This window comes from Diadema setosum, chromosome 5, assembly GCF_964275005.1.
Source record: "Diadema setosum chromosome 5, eeDiaSeto1, whole genome shotgun sequence".
NCBI classification, from domain to species: domain Eukaryota; kingdom Metazoa; phylum Echinodermata; class Echinoidea; order Diadematoida; family Diadematidae; genus Diadema; species Diadema setosum.
In genome coordinates, this window is record NC_092689.1 from 21,204,292 (window position 1) to 21,217,012 (window position 12,721).

General features: G+C 40.5%; 1 protein-coding gene across 1 annotated transcript in view; it reads left to right on the forward strand.

Annotated features, from left to right (window-relative positions):
* The first annotated feature begins 6,225 nt into the window (after positions 1-6,225).
* Positions 6,226-12,721, forward strand: part of LOC140228636 (wee1-like protein kinase 2) — a 173,856-nt gene continuing 167,360 nt past the window's right edge. Inside the window, exon 1 of the mRNA XM_072308884.1 lies at positions 6,226-7,121. Coding sequence (XP_072164985.1) covers positions 6,292-7,121 — 830 coding nt within the window. The 5' untranslated portion in view covers positions 6,226-6,291. The remainder of the gene's footprint in view (positions 7,122-12,721) is intronic.

Here is a 12,721-nt window from a genome sequence, read left to right on the forward strand (position 1 = left end):
GTCAAGATTAGTTATGATGAAAGGCACTGTACTTTGTGTAAAAGTGAAAAGATTGGTGATGAATTTCATGTCCTTTTTGAATGCAGTTCATTAGAAAATACCAGGTCAGAATTATTACCAAGTTATTATTATACTAAGCCAAATACATATAAAATGGAAAAGCTGTTTAATGTTGCAGATAGAAAGATTTTGATCATACTTGCCAAGTTTGCCCATGCTATTATGGTGGAATTCAAGTCCTCTAAGCCACCATTTTAGCTCCCCCCACCCCCATCTCTCCCCTTCCCCTCCCCGTAGAATACATTTTTCCCCCTCCTAATTCCATGACTCTTAATATTACTGTTTTACTTAGAAACTATAATGTCTTATGCACCATTATTATTTATCCGGTTCCGACTTGAAGGGATGGTTCAATAGTGGAACATAATCGAAGCTTTCAACTGCTTTAAAAAACCCTTTGTTATTGTATACTACGATTAAAATGTAACTTTGTTACTTTAGAACCTATTTGTTTAATACAAAGTATTAAAAAATGATAATCGTCTTTGTTTGATATCATAAATCATTTTTTTTTTTAAGTTTAGACCTCCCTCTACCCCACTGCTGAACCTTCCCTTTAAGTAACTACATAGTAATTAATTTTGCTTACTGCCAAGAAAGCCTTGATTCACAGATTGAGTGACGGCTGACAACTGTATATACATGTATATATTTTGTACACTATTTGTAAATATGTTCTATATCGTTATAGTATGATACTATGTTTACATTGCATGTTATGTACGTTTAAGCCTTTATATGCCCCCACGGGGCAAAAAGGTGTTATTTTCAATAAAGTTCAAAGTTCAAAGTTCCAATAGGCGTCTCGTGCTGAGTGCGCGAATGTTTACTTAGTGCGCGAACCTTTGTTACAAGTGCGCGATAAACATGTTGCCCGTGGGGTGGGGGAGAGGAGGGGGGGGGGGGGGTCGGTTAGGACACCGCAAAATGAGCTCATGGCTGCGCCCTGCGCCCAGTGCTCTAAATTGTCTGCTGCCCTCAACGAACCCGAATCGGTCTGTATAGACCGATTCTGTGACGCGCTATGTGTATTTTTGGCATGGGCAGCGCCATTACTGCAGTGTCTCAGCCGACCCCCCCCCTCTCTCCCCACCCCTCTCACGCGCACGGAATGAAAAACTGATGCATGGTTGTTTTAGCCAATGGGCGTCTCGTACTGAGTGCGCGATAAACATGTTGCCCGTGGGGTGGGGGAGAGGAGGGGGGTCGCCTGGGAGCGTTTTTTTTTTAAGACGGCACAGATTGGGGCATGGCGCGTGTTAAACCTATGGGAAAAACGTTAGGTTATAGGTTTTTGGTTATGGTTATGGTTAGGGTTAGGGTTAGGGTTGGGGTTAGGGTTAGGGTTAGGGTTAGGGTTTGATGGTTAGGGTTAGGATTAGGATTAGGGTTAGGTTTAGGGATAGGGTCCCCGATAGTTTTTTAGTTTCCCCAATCTGTGCCGTCTAAAAAAAACACGCCGCCTGGGACACCGCAAAATGAGCTAATGGCTGCGCCCAGAGCCACAAATTGTCTGCTGCCCTCAACGAACCCAAATCGGTCTATACCACAGAGCTGTATTTACATATCGCTAGAGGGCGTACTCATTTAAATCGCTGTGATCGCATGGAGAGCTCGCCGCCATTACTAAGAGTGGCAAGTGCATTTTATGTACGCGCACTGCATTTGCCAAAATTGTGCATGCAGACGATATTGCCAGTGCGTACTTGGGCTTTAAATAATTTTGTATTTTGTATTACAGATTTTCTAACAGCCATTTATGATTTATGTCGAATAATTTGAGAAGATCCCATGACAAGTTTAAATGCATAGAATATGTGAAGAGTTTGTTTGCAAAAACCGATAAGTCCATATTTGCCAAATGGAGATATTTGCCATTAAAGGTCAAGAAAAATAAAGAGAATAATAAGAAAATTCTTGCTTCTTTTGACCATAACTTCAAAAAAATACCTTTATATGTAGTGACCAATATATCATTTAAAAGGTATTATTTTGTACTTTATGACAGAGATCGTACTTCAAAATCTTCAAAAATGGACTTATCGGTTTTTGCAAACAAACCCTTCATATACTCTGTAGTACATCTATTCATTTGTGTGATATGTTCAGGACTTTGTGTGTGTGAGAGAGAGAGAGAGAGAGAGAGTATGTGTGTGTGTGTGTGTGTTTGTGTGTGCAGGCATATTCACTATGTCCCATTCAAATTATTGTATTTCTAATTAAGGTTGAGGAGATGGGGGCCTTCAGTAAGTGTGGGTGTGTGTGTATTTGTGTTTGTTATGGATGTGTATGTGTGTGTAGGCCTACTTGTGTTTTTTATGGATGTGTTATGGATGTGTATGTGTGTGTGTGTAAGCCTACTTGTGTTTGTTATGGATGTGTTATGGATGTGTATGTGTGTGTGTGTGTGTGTAGGCTTACTTGTGTTTGTTATGGATGTGTTATAGATGTGTATGTGTGTGTGTGTGTAAGCCTACTTGTGTTTGTTATGGATGTGTTATGGATGTGTATGTGTGTGTGTGTGTGTAGGCCTACTTGTGTTTGTTATGGATGTGTTATGGATGTGTATGTGTGTGTATTTATATGTTTGTTATAGTGTGGGTGTGTTTGTGTCACCCGTGCGCGCGCGCGCGTGTGTGTGTGTGGGTGTACAAGTAATGATCCTTTGATCTCAAAATACACCAAATTCACTCTGAAGCTGCCTTTGTTCAATTAAAGGGATCGTATAGTTTTGGTTGAGACCTAATTTCAGGTTTCAAACATTTTTTGGTGAGATAATGAGAAACCTCTTATGAAATATGAAAGAGCATGTAATTCTATGAGGAATTCAACGTTTATTTGATGAAAATTGGTTTTGAAATGGCTGAGATATCCAAAAAAGCGATTCTAATAAAGTGTGGGACCCAAACTTTATTACGATCGCTTTGTTGTCCCCGCCGAACGAGTTCGAGCAGGGGACTATGAAACGGGCTCCGTACGTGTGTGTGTCCGTGTGTCCGTCCGTCCGTGTGTCCGTCCGTCCGTCCGTCCGTGTGTGCGTCCGTGTGTGATCAAAATGTTCAAAATGCTACTCCTTCGCCATTTCTAACCCGATTTTGATTCTGTTTGCTTTATATGATAGCACTACATGGGAGCTTTGAAACTTCTATACAGAATTTCAGTTGTGACCTTTGACCTTGACCTTTGACCTATATTGTACATTTTGCTTCAAAATGCTACTCCTTCGCCATTTCTAACCCGATTTTGATTCCGTTTGCTTTATATGATGGCACTAGGTGAGGGCTTTGAAACTTCTACACAGAATTTTGACCTTTGACCTTGATTTTTGACCTATATTGTACATTGCCTACAAAATGCTACTCCTTCGCTATTTCTAACCCGATTTTGATTCCGTTTGCTTTATGTGATGGCACTAGGTGAGGGCTTCAAAACTTCTACACAGAATTTTGACCTTTGACTTCTTTGACCTTTGACCTTGATTTTTGACCTATATTGTACATTTTTGCTACAAAATGCTACTCCTTCGCCATTTCTAACCCGATTTCGATTCCGTTTGCTTTATGTGATGGCACTAGGTGAGGGCTTCAAAACTTGTACACAGAATTTTGACTTCTTTGACCTTTGACCTTGATTCTTTTTACCTATATTATGTGATGGCACTAGGTGAGGGCTTCAAAACTTCTACACAGAATTTTGACCTTTGACTTCTTTGACCTTTGACCTTGATTTTTGACCTATATTGTACATTTTTGCTACAAAATGCTACTCCTTCGCCATTTGTAACCCGATTTCAATTCCGTTTGCTTTAAGTGATGGCACTAGGTTAGGGCTTCAAAACTTCTTCACAGAATTTTGACCTTTGACTTCTTTGACCTTTGACCTTGATTTCTGACCTGTATTGTACATTTTGCTACCAAATGCTACTCCTTCGCCATTTCTAACCCGATTTCGATTCCGTTTGCTTTATGTGATGGCACTAGGTGAGGGCTTCAAAACTTGTACACAGAATTTTGACTTCTTTGACCTTTGACCTTGATTCTTTTTACCTATATTGTACATTGGCTACAAAATGCTACTCCTTCGCCATTTCTAACCCGATTTCGATTCCGTTTGCTTTATGTGATGGCACTAGGTGAGGGCTTCAAAACTTCTACATAGAATTTTGACCTTTGACTTCTTTGACCTTTGACCTTCATCTTTTTACCTATATTGTACATTTTGCTACTAAATGCTACTTCCGGCGGGGACATTTTTATTACGCACCGCGGAATTTCTACTTTTCCTTGTTTTACTTTGTTTTTGGATGTTTCAGTCATTCCAAACCCGATTTTCATCAAATAAACTTTGAATTCCTCTTAAAATGGTATGTTCTGTATTACATCATAAGTGTTTTCTTGGTATCTCGCAAAAAGTTAAAAGCCCAATTCTCATCTCCACCAATACTGTACCATCCCTTTAATATCCCAGCTACTTCTGTAAAAGTATGGCTTTTTCCTCTGATTTCAGCGATTTTGCTACCCTTTTCACATACGCGCGTACATCGCTCGTCCGTGAAAAACAACCCCTTTTACACGCATTGTTTAATACAGGACTTGTAATGGCAGTGTCCCCAGGGCTGGAGGTATTGGAGACCTGCCCCCCCCCCCCCCCAAAAAAAAAAAAAAAACAAAACAAAAACAAAACAAACAAAAAAAAAAAATGTATGCCACCATGTGCCTCCCACCGGCCCCCACCCCCTGAAAAAAAAAAAAAATATGCTGAATAAAAAAATAATCACAGTAGCAGTTCAGGGTGCCCCCTTCAAAATTGCGAGGCCCCCAGTGCCCCCTACTGGAGAAATCCTAGCTATGCCACTGATTCCCGCCCCCGGGGTTATCTCCAAGTCGCGTTCACCACTCGATCAATCAGAGCTAATTAGCTGCGTAGCTGCACTTGAATGTCCGCGATGAACAATCAGCGCTCAGCGTATGAAAATTGATACACTACTGAGGAGATAATTATTTAGCTTTAATTTACATTAAAAATAGCCATTATATTGCGTAACGCGTGCTTTTGTGAATGAGATTATCAAATTATCACTCAAATCGTTGATTTTCATCGCATGTACGTCTTGCAAAGGAGCAAATCCGGCGTTGTCAACCCCGGTTGTCAACGCAAAGGTACATTGCTAATACACAAGCGATTCGCACTGTACTGAAGTTTTGCCACTCTTAGTAATGGCGGATCGTGCTCCATGCGATCTCGCGATCACAGGGCCTTAATAAAGGGGAAGGCTAGTAACTGATCAGTGGGAATCAGTGGAAATGCTGGGAGATGATTGTGGCAATCCTTATGGGATTCATTTAAGAGTTCATTGTATATCTATTGTTGTGTGAAAATGATTTGCTTCAGAATGGTCTCATATTCAAGTAATGTGCAGTTTAATGCTTCCAGGTTAGCGTCCCTGGTCAGTGACGGAGCATTAATCTGCACATTACTTGAATATGAGACCGTTCTGAAGCAAATCATTTTCACACAACAATAGATATACAATGAACTCTTGAATGAATCCCATAATGATTGCCACAATCATCTTTAACGTGCGCGCGTATGACGAGTCTGCACTCTAGTACGTATAATAGAGCTCTATGGTCTATACTCTTTGATTTACTAGTATAAAATTGTAAATGTACACTAGACCCAGATGCTGGAAAGTGATTGGCTGTTACAGCTTCATTGTCATAGTCTTCTGAAATGGGCGCGCCATTTTGAGCTAGAGAAACGCGGCTGTTCACACAAAATGCATGCACATTGGGACACTCTTCACCGCATAGATTTGTACCGAGTGGAAAAAGGCGCTCCCGTACGCGATGTACGTGGTGGGCCGCCTGATGTACTTCTAGTAGTACCCGGCCCAGTGACGTCAGCGTCTTTGGTATACCCCCATTTTCGCCGCGCTGAATATGATGCCGACGTTGATTACTGTACGATTTACTGGGTAATGCGCGAACATAGACGTTTAACGTAGCGTATACGTACACGTTTATTACAGTTTATTTACCAAACACACAGCGTGCGAGCGGACACGTCTCCGTCTAGTCGACTCACTAGCTGCTGCACTCCGAAGTACTCCTGCCTTCTCGGCGACCACACCAGTATAAACCAGCGCTGAAAATCAATCAGGGAGTGAATGCTTCATGAAAAATTAACTCCACTCTAACGCTAAACAGTGCCAAATCTGGGAACTGACCTATGCGGACAGCATCATTCATGGACATGATGGAGTCACTGTATCGAAGTCTGCCTAAATCTCCGGTTCAGCGACTTGATTTCGGTGACACGCTCGGTTCAGAAGGCGAAAGCGATGCGAGTTTCGCAGCTCTTCCGGACTCGGGTATATCAGGGGAAAATGGCGATGGCATTGCCGTTGGTAGTATTTCCAATGCGAGTTCATTTTTCGATCGTGATGACTTCGATGATTCTTTGAACTTGACCTCCGAATGGGACCCTGCGTTAGCAACACCAAAGAGCAGTCCATGTAACGTTAGGCGTCGGATGCAACGTAACGTTAATAGTAGACCAACATCAAGACTGTTGCAGGACGACGAATCGTATGCTGCCGAAACATTCAGGCGAACTAGTGAGTCTTTTTCGACTACGTCTACGACTAGTACGAGCCCGTCTCCGATGCTATGTACAAGTACGACTACGAGTAGTCCTGGTTCTCTTTCAGGCGGTAGGCCTAGTGGGGAAGTACTTGGAGGTTACGACTCACCTCCCCACAAGCGCTTGCGTAATCTTCGCCTGTTTGACTCTCCACACACGCCCAAGTCTCTGATACAGAAGGCCAATGCAAGTGCGAGACGGAACAAGCTCTTAGCAAGCAGATTGTTCACAGACAAGCCTCCTCAGTCAGGTGACAATCCAGGTCTCACCAAAAGACCACACACCGCTCCTACCGCAAGAAGTATGGCTATGCATAGCAGGGAAGACTTGTCCAGACAGATTGTTGCAAATGTAAACCCATTTACTCCATCTGCCATTCTTCAAACTGCTACGAAGAAAAGGCTGCGGCAAGAGAGGTAGGTAAAAAATAGGGCAGTCAAATGTAAGACTAAGACTAGTAAGAGAAGTAGTAAACAAAGATGCGTCAGATGTGGGGAGATGCATACACTCGACCAGTGCCAACAGAAGGACGACCCAAAATGTGTGAATTGTGGCGGAAAACATTCCGCAGCATACAGTGGTTGTAAAATGGCTAATTAAAGGCGGCATTCTCAATCTCATATGTCCCCACCTCAAACTCACCACAGCAAGAAAGTACCCTATCCTCGCGACGGGATTGTGAGAAAGTAGTTCCGGCACGCACCACACAAACATTCTTTGATCTGCCGCAGGGAGGAGGGGGGACCTAAAGTATGAGTATCTAGAGAGTCTAGGCTGTATCAAGGTTTCTTAGCTATCAAGGTTAAATGCGCGGAACGCGCATCAGCTTGCTTTGTTGATGTGACTGGGGGGTGGGGACCTAAAGTATGAGTATGGTTGAGGGGTCTAGATATCGCGCACGAAAATTTGAAATGATCTTATAATAGAAGTTATTCCATAATCGTACCTGAATTTCTCAATGAATATCACGAAAATGCAGAAAAATCACCTCCCAGAATCTCCTGATGATACGATGACGGAGTAGTGCGCTGTCGCCGTTTGTATGTCAGACTTTTTTTTATGCGTTCAATTTCTCGGGGTACGTAAAGATCGCGCAGCTGCCCTCTGTAGTTTCATGCGTGAAAGTGTCTGCCCCTCTGCGGCTGTAACGTGCTCCGGCTTTCGTAGAATATTTTTTCACTTGATATTAAATTTGTCCCTGTTAAGCAACAGCAGTTTTACCTAACTTGTGTATATTATTGTTATTATTATATGTGTTATTATTATTATTATTATTATTATATGTGTTATTATTATTATTATTATTGTATGTGTTATTATTATCATTATTATTATTTTTTTATATTATTATTATCATTATTACTATTATCACCACCACCATCGATCATCATAATCATCATCATCATTATCATTTTCATTATTATTATTATCACTTCCACCACCATCATTTTATCATTCTTATTATCATTATGTTTATCATTGATATTTTCATAATCGTTTATAAATATAATCATTTATAAAGTTTTCTTACAATATTTCTAATCACTTTAACCAATAATATACACGTAATATAAAATGGGAAAAAAGTAAAATATGAACATATACTTTGTGTGTGTTTGTGTGTGTGCTTACTCATTCGTCACCCTCTCATTTTCGTCACCCATTTGTCACACTCTCATCTAATTTGTTTTCTTCAGTATCATTATGGCCCTCCCCTGTCACAAATATATCACAAGTTAGCGCAAGAAATCACAAGCAAATTCAAATTGAAATCACACTTCAACTTCGATAGACTGAAATATTTATTCCTTCATAATACATATTATAATCGTTGTGTTAAAATTTGACTTAAAACAACATTTATTAACAGTATTTCAGCGTAGCTGGCAGCATACATTGTTCTTGTGTATGATGACGACACGTGGTAAACGATCGATCGAACAAATTACGAATTCTATCGACTACGAACGAGACAAGCGAGACGACACGTCTAGGCTACAACATCCTTAGAACAGATTTTAAGGGAAGGTAGGTTTGTACAAGGTAAAAATTTGGAAATTTAGTGGAAAATTTGTTGGAAATCAAAATTTCTTACCAGCTTCCTTTTCATGTTGAGCGGTAAGTCAGGTATGTTTATTCCATGGGCGTATCGGCAAATTTTGCGCTTAGTCCTACGCGTAATATCGCTTGCTATACGCAGTTACGCTATGCGCGATCATTAGGTCCCTGCGCGAGACCTAGTACCCTTACTAAGAGAGTTGAGGCTGTAGCTATCGAGGTTTCTTAGCTATCAAGGTTAAATGCGCGTGCGCATCAGCTTGCTTTTTTGATGTGACTGGGGGGTGGGGACCTAAAGTATGAGTATAATAAGAGAGTTGAGGCTGTAGCTATCGAGGTTTCTTAGCTATCGAGGTTAAATGCGCGAAACGCGCATCAGCTTGCTTAGTTGATGTGACTGGGGGGTGGGGACCTAAAGTATGAGCATAATAAGAGAGTCAAGGCTGTAGCTATCGAGGTTTCTTAGCTATCAAGGTTAAATGCGCGGAACGCGCATCAGCTTGTTTTGTTGATGTGAATGGGGGGTGGGGACCTAAAGTATGAGTATAATAAGAGAGTTGAGGCTGTAGCTATCGAGGTTTCTTAGCTATCAAGGTTAAATGCGCGGAACGCGCATCAGCTTGCTTTGTTGATGTGACTGGGAGGTGGGGACCTAAATTATGAGTATAATAAGAGAGTTGAGCTTAGCTATCAAGCTGAATTTGTATTAGGCAGACGGTTAGTGCGGTTTGAATTGAAAAACAGGGAAAACGGGGTTTATGAATTATACTTGCTGATTACTGCGCCACTATATATTGCGGGGGGGGGGGGGGGGGGGTTGACCTAAAGTATGAGTATGATAAGAGAGTTGAGCTAAGCTATCGAGGTTACATAGCTATCAAGGTTAAATGTGCGGAACGCGCCATACAAACTTGCTTTGTTGATGTGACGGGGGGGGGGGGGAGAACCTAAAGTATGAGTATAATAAGAGAGTTGAGGCTGTACATAGCTATCGAGGTTTCTTAGCTATCAAGGTTAAATGCGCGGAACGCGCATCAGCTTGCTTTGTTGATGTGAATGGGGGGGTGGGGACCTAAAGTATGAGTATAATAAGAGAGTTGGCTTTAGCTATCAAGGTTAAATGCGCGGAATGCGCCATCGAGTTGTTGGTGCTACGCGATCAAAGGCCTGAAAGCCCTAACTAACCCTGCAATGGCCGATGCGTTTGTATGGCAATCAAGATGCGTTCTTTTAGGTGGCTGCGTGCTCATCCTGACCACGCGTTTTTGTTTGGCTTGCGCCCGGCCTACAAACGCGGGTTTGTTTGTCCTTTGGGGAGTGGGGGGGGGGGGACCTAAAGTACGAGTATAATAAGAGAGACAAGGATAGGTATCAAGGTTTAGAAAAGATCGAGGGTCTTGCAATTTTAAGAACGCAGTGATAAAAATGTAGTTCCGCGGATGAATATTACTATAGCGGAGGAATACGTTTGTGATGAGGACCAGCGACACTGTCTTGTCTGAAATGGTAAGAAAATGTTACCTAGTTTGAGGTGGGGACAAAGTATGAGAATGCCGGAAAAAGAAGAAAAGACGCAAATCACACACAACCAACCAATTCAATTAGGTAAAGATAGTCATTGTAATATGACACAAGCAGTCACAAAGAAGAACAGGCTAAACAAATCGACAAGAGCACCTGTTACTCCCAACCAGAATAAGCAGGATGATTTAACTGAACAAAACCGTGGTGCTGGCATTCAACTGGCAAAGGACACAACCATCCCTAGACAGCCTGAGCCAGAAGCCCACCACTAAGTACGAAAGAACGAAGAACCCACCAAATGGCACGCAAATTTTTTCATGTCAGCATCAGACGAAGATATTATCTGTTTTATGATTCACGTGATTCAGACTTTAATCAAAGATAAGTCAGAATCAGAACTGTGCACCATAATAACAACCATAGCTCAGCAATTCTTACCATGTCTCTAGTCTAAAGTCACATTGTGTGATAACAAGTTTATTCATCCTCCAGTGGAATACACTCACATGGAGGAGATCTAATAGCATATTTACAGTCTGAATGTCAAGAAACAGTCCATGTCATGTGTACAAGAAACATGGTTTGCACATACAAAAACTGTAACCAGTCTTTCCAAATTCCGAATTATACAACCTATACATGTACATGCCTTTCGAAAAATTGCACAAACCAGTGTGGAGGAGGCGTGGCTTTAATACATTCATGTACATAACTCATTATATTTTGATTATTTGACAGATGAAAGTGATGTAGAAATGCAGACGATTAAGCTGTATATGGGCAATTCCACGGTTACTGACGTTACACGTAAGGATTTTCATGAAATTGTTTATGTTGTAGTTTTGTGAAAGAAAGCACCTGGGGCTTGTGATTAGCATTGATGAATGAGTTCATGAGAATGAAGAAGTGGGTGGAAAGTTTTTCTCTCAAACTGCATTTCTTATCACACAGCAAGTGAAAATGTGTCGGTAACTGACGTTACGGAAAAAGGACATGGGAAATTATGGTGTAGATTTAAATGGAAATATCTCATGTCCCTGACTTCTAAACTTTATGTGCTTTATATGGCAATATACCTAGGTCCTTGGGAACAGGTGTGCAAAATAATGTGCACTTTAGATCTTTCCTTTTAGCACCATGCCAATTTCAGTGAAGGCATGACGGTAACTGACGTTACGTAACTGACGTTACGCTTACATTTGCCATAGGGTTTACACATGGAAAATCATGATTAGGAATAGTTTTGTGATATTTTATAATTCTGACCTTTCAGAGTGATTTGTTTGATATGGAATCATACCTTGGTTCATCAATTACAAATACCCAAATGAAATAAAACATTAGTCCATTTTCTTTGTGTTTAATGAAAACTTAAAGGGAAACATGTCAGTAACTGACGTTACGTAACTGACGTTACACATACTTTTGCTATGGGGTTTACAAAGAACTAAATTATTTAACAGGTTATTATACTGCTGCAGTATACCAGTAACAATCCCAGGCATTTACTTAGCAACAAATTAAAACAAAATCTAAAGACACAAATGGGGTGGGGCCCTTAGAGGGCAAGCTCCCCCCCCCCATGCCATAGCACAGTTGAGCAAAAATAATGTAAATGCACCAGAGGATATTTCTTGACATTTGTCTTAAGATTGAATGCTTATTCAACATTTATGATTACACAGAGCCGTTTAGATTCAGCAGTTCCAAGTATTAATATTGACATAACTAAGAGTTTTTTTTTTGTGTTTTTTTTAATGAACAGAAAAGTTTCTATCTAGAGTACCCCACCCGTAATGCCCTGCAGTACTACACAAAACACAGATATTTTTGTTTGTGAAAAACAAAAACAAAAACACATCTTTCAGGTCATGGGGAAGAAACACATACAAATAAAAATATTCAATCCACTGTGATATATACTTTCTTCTTTTCTTTATATTACTCCTTCTCCCTCAAGGCATTGTTCAGGCCCCGAATAACAAAATTATCTCCATTATCAATAATGATTTAAATGAATAGTGTTACACTTTTAATTTATGCTTTTTTGGTCAAAGGGGCATTTGTTTATTCCTTGCTTGAAGGAATGTAATTGTGTTTCTTTTCCTTTTCACTGGTATATCAAGGCTTGCGAAAACATCCCAGATACCAAGAAATAGGACTTTGCAATGAAAGAATTCTAAGATCAATATAAACGAATCTTCCTGTTCATGATTATCATGTATTACAAAAATGTCCCTGCATGAATGAAATAAAGTAATCAACAAATATGAAGAGTTTTTTATTTTACCCTAGAATCACCTCTCACTTTGAGCAACATTATTGTTAAACGTTGAGCAACATCAGTGTTAGTTTCAAACAGTAATGACAGTAAATGCCTTATGTCAGGCCTGCTTATGTACCATTTCAAGATGTGCCATATTAATTAAACCAA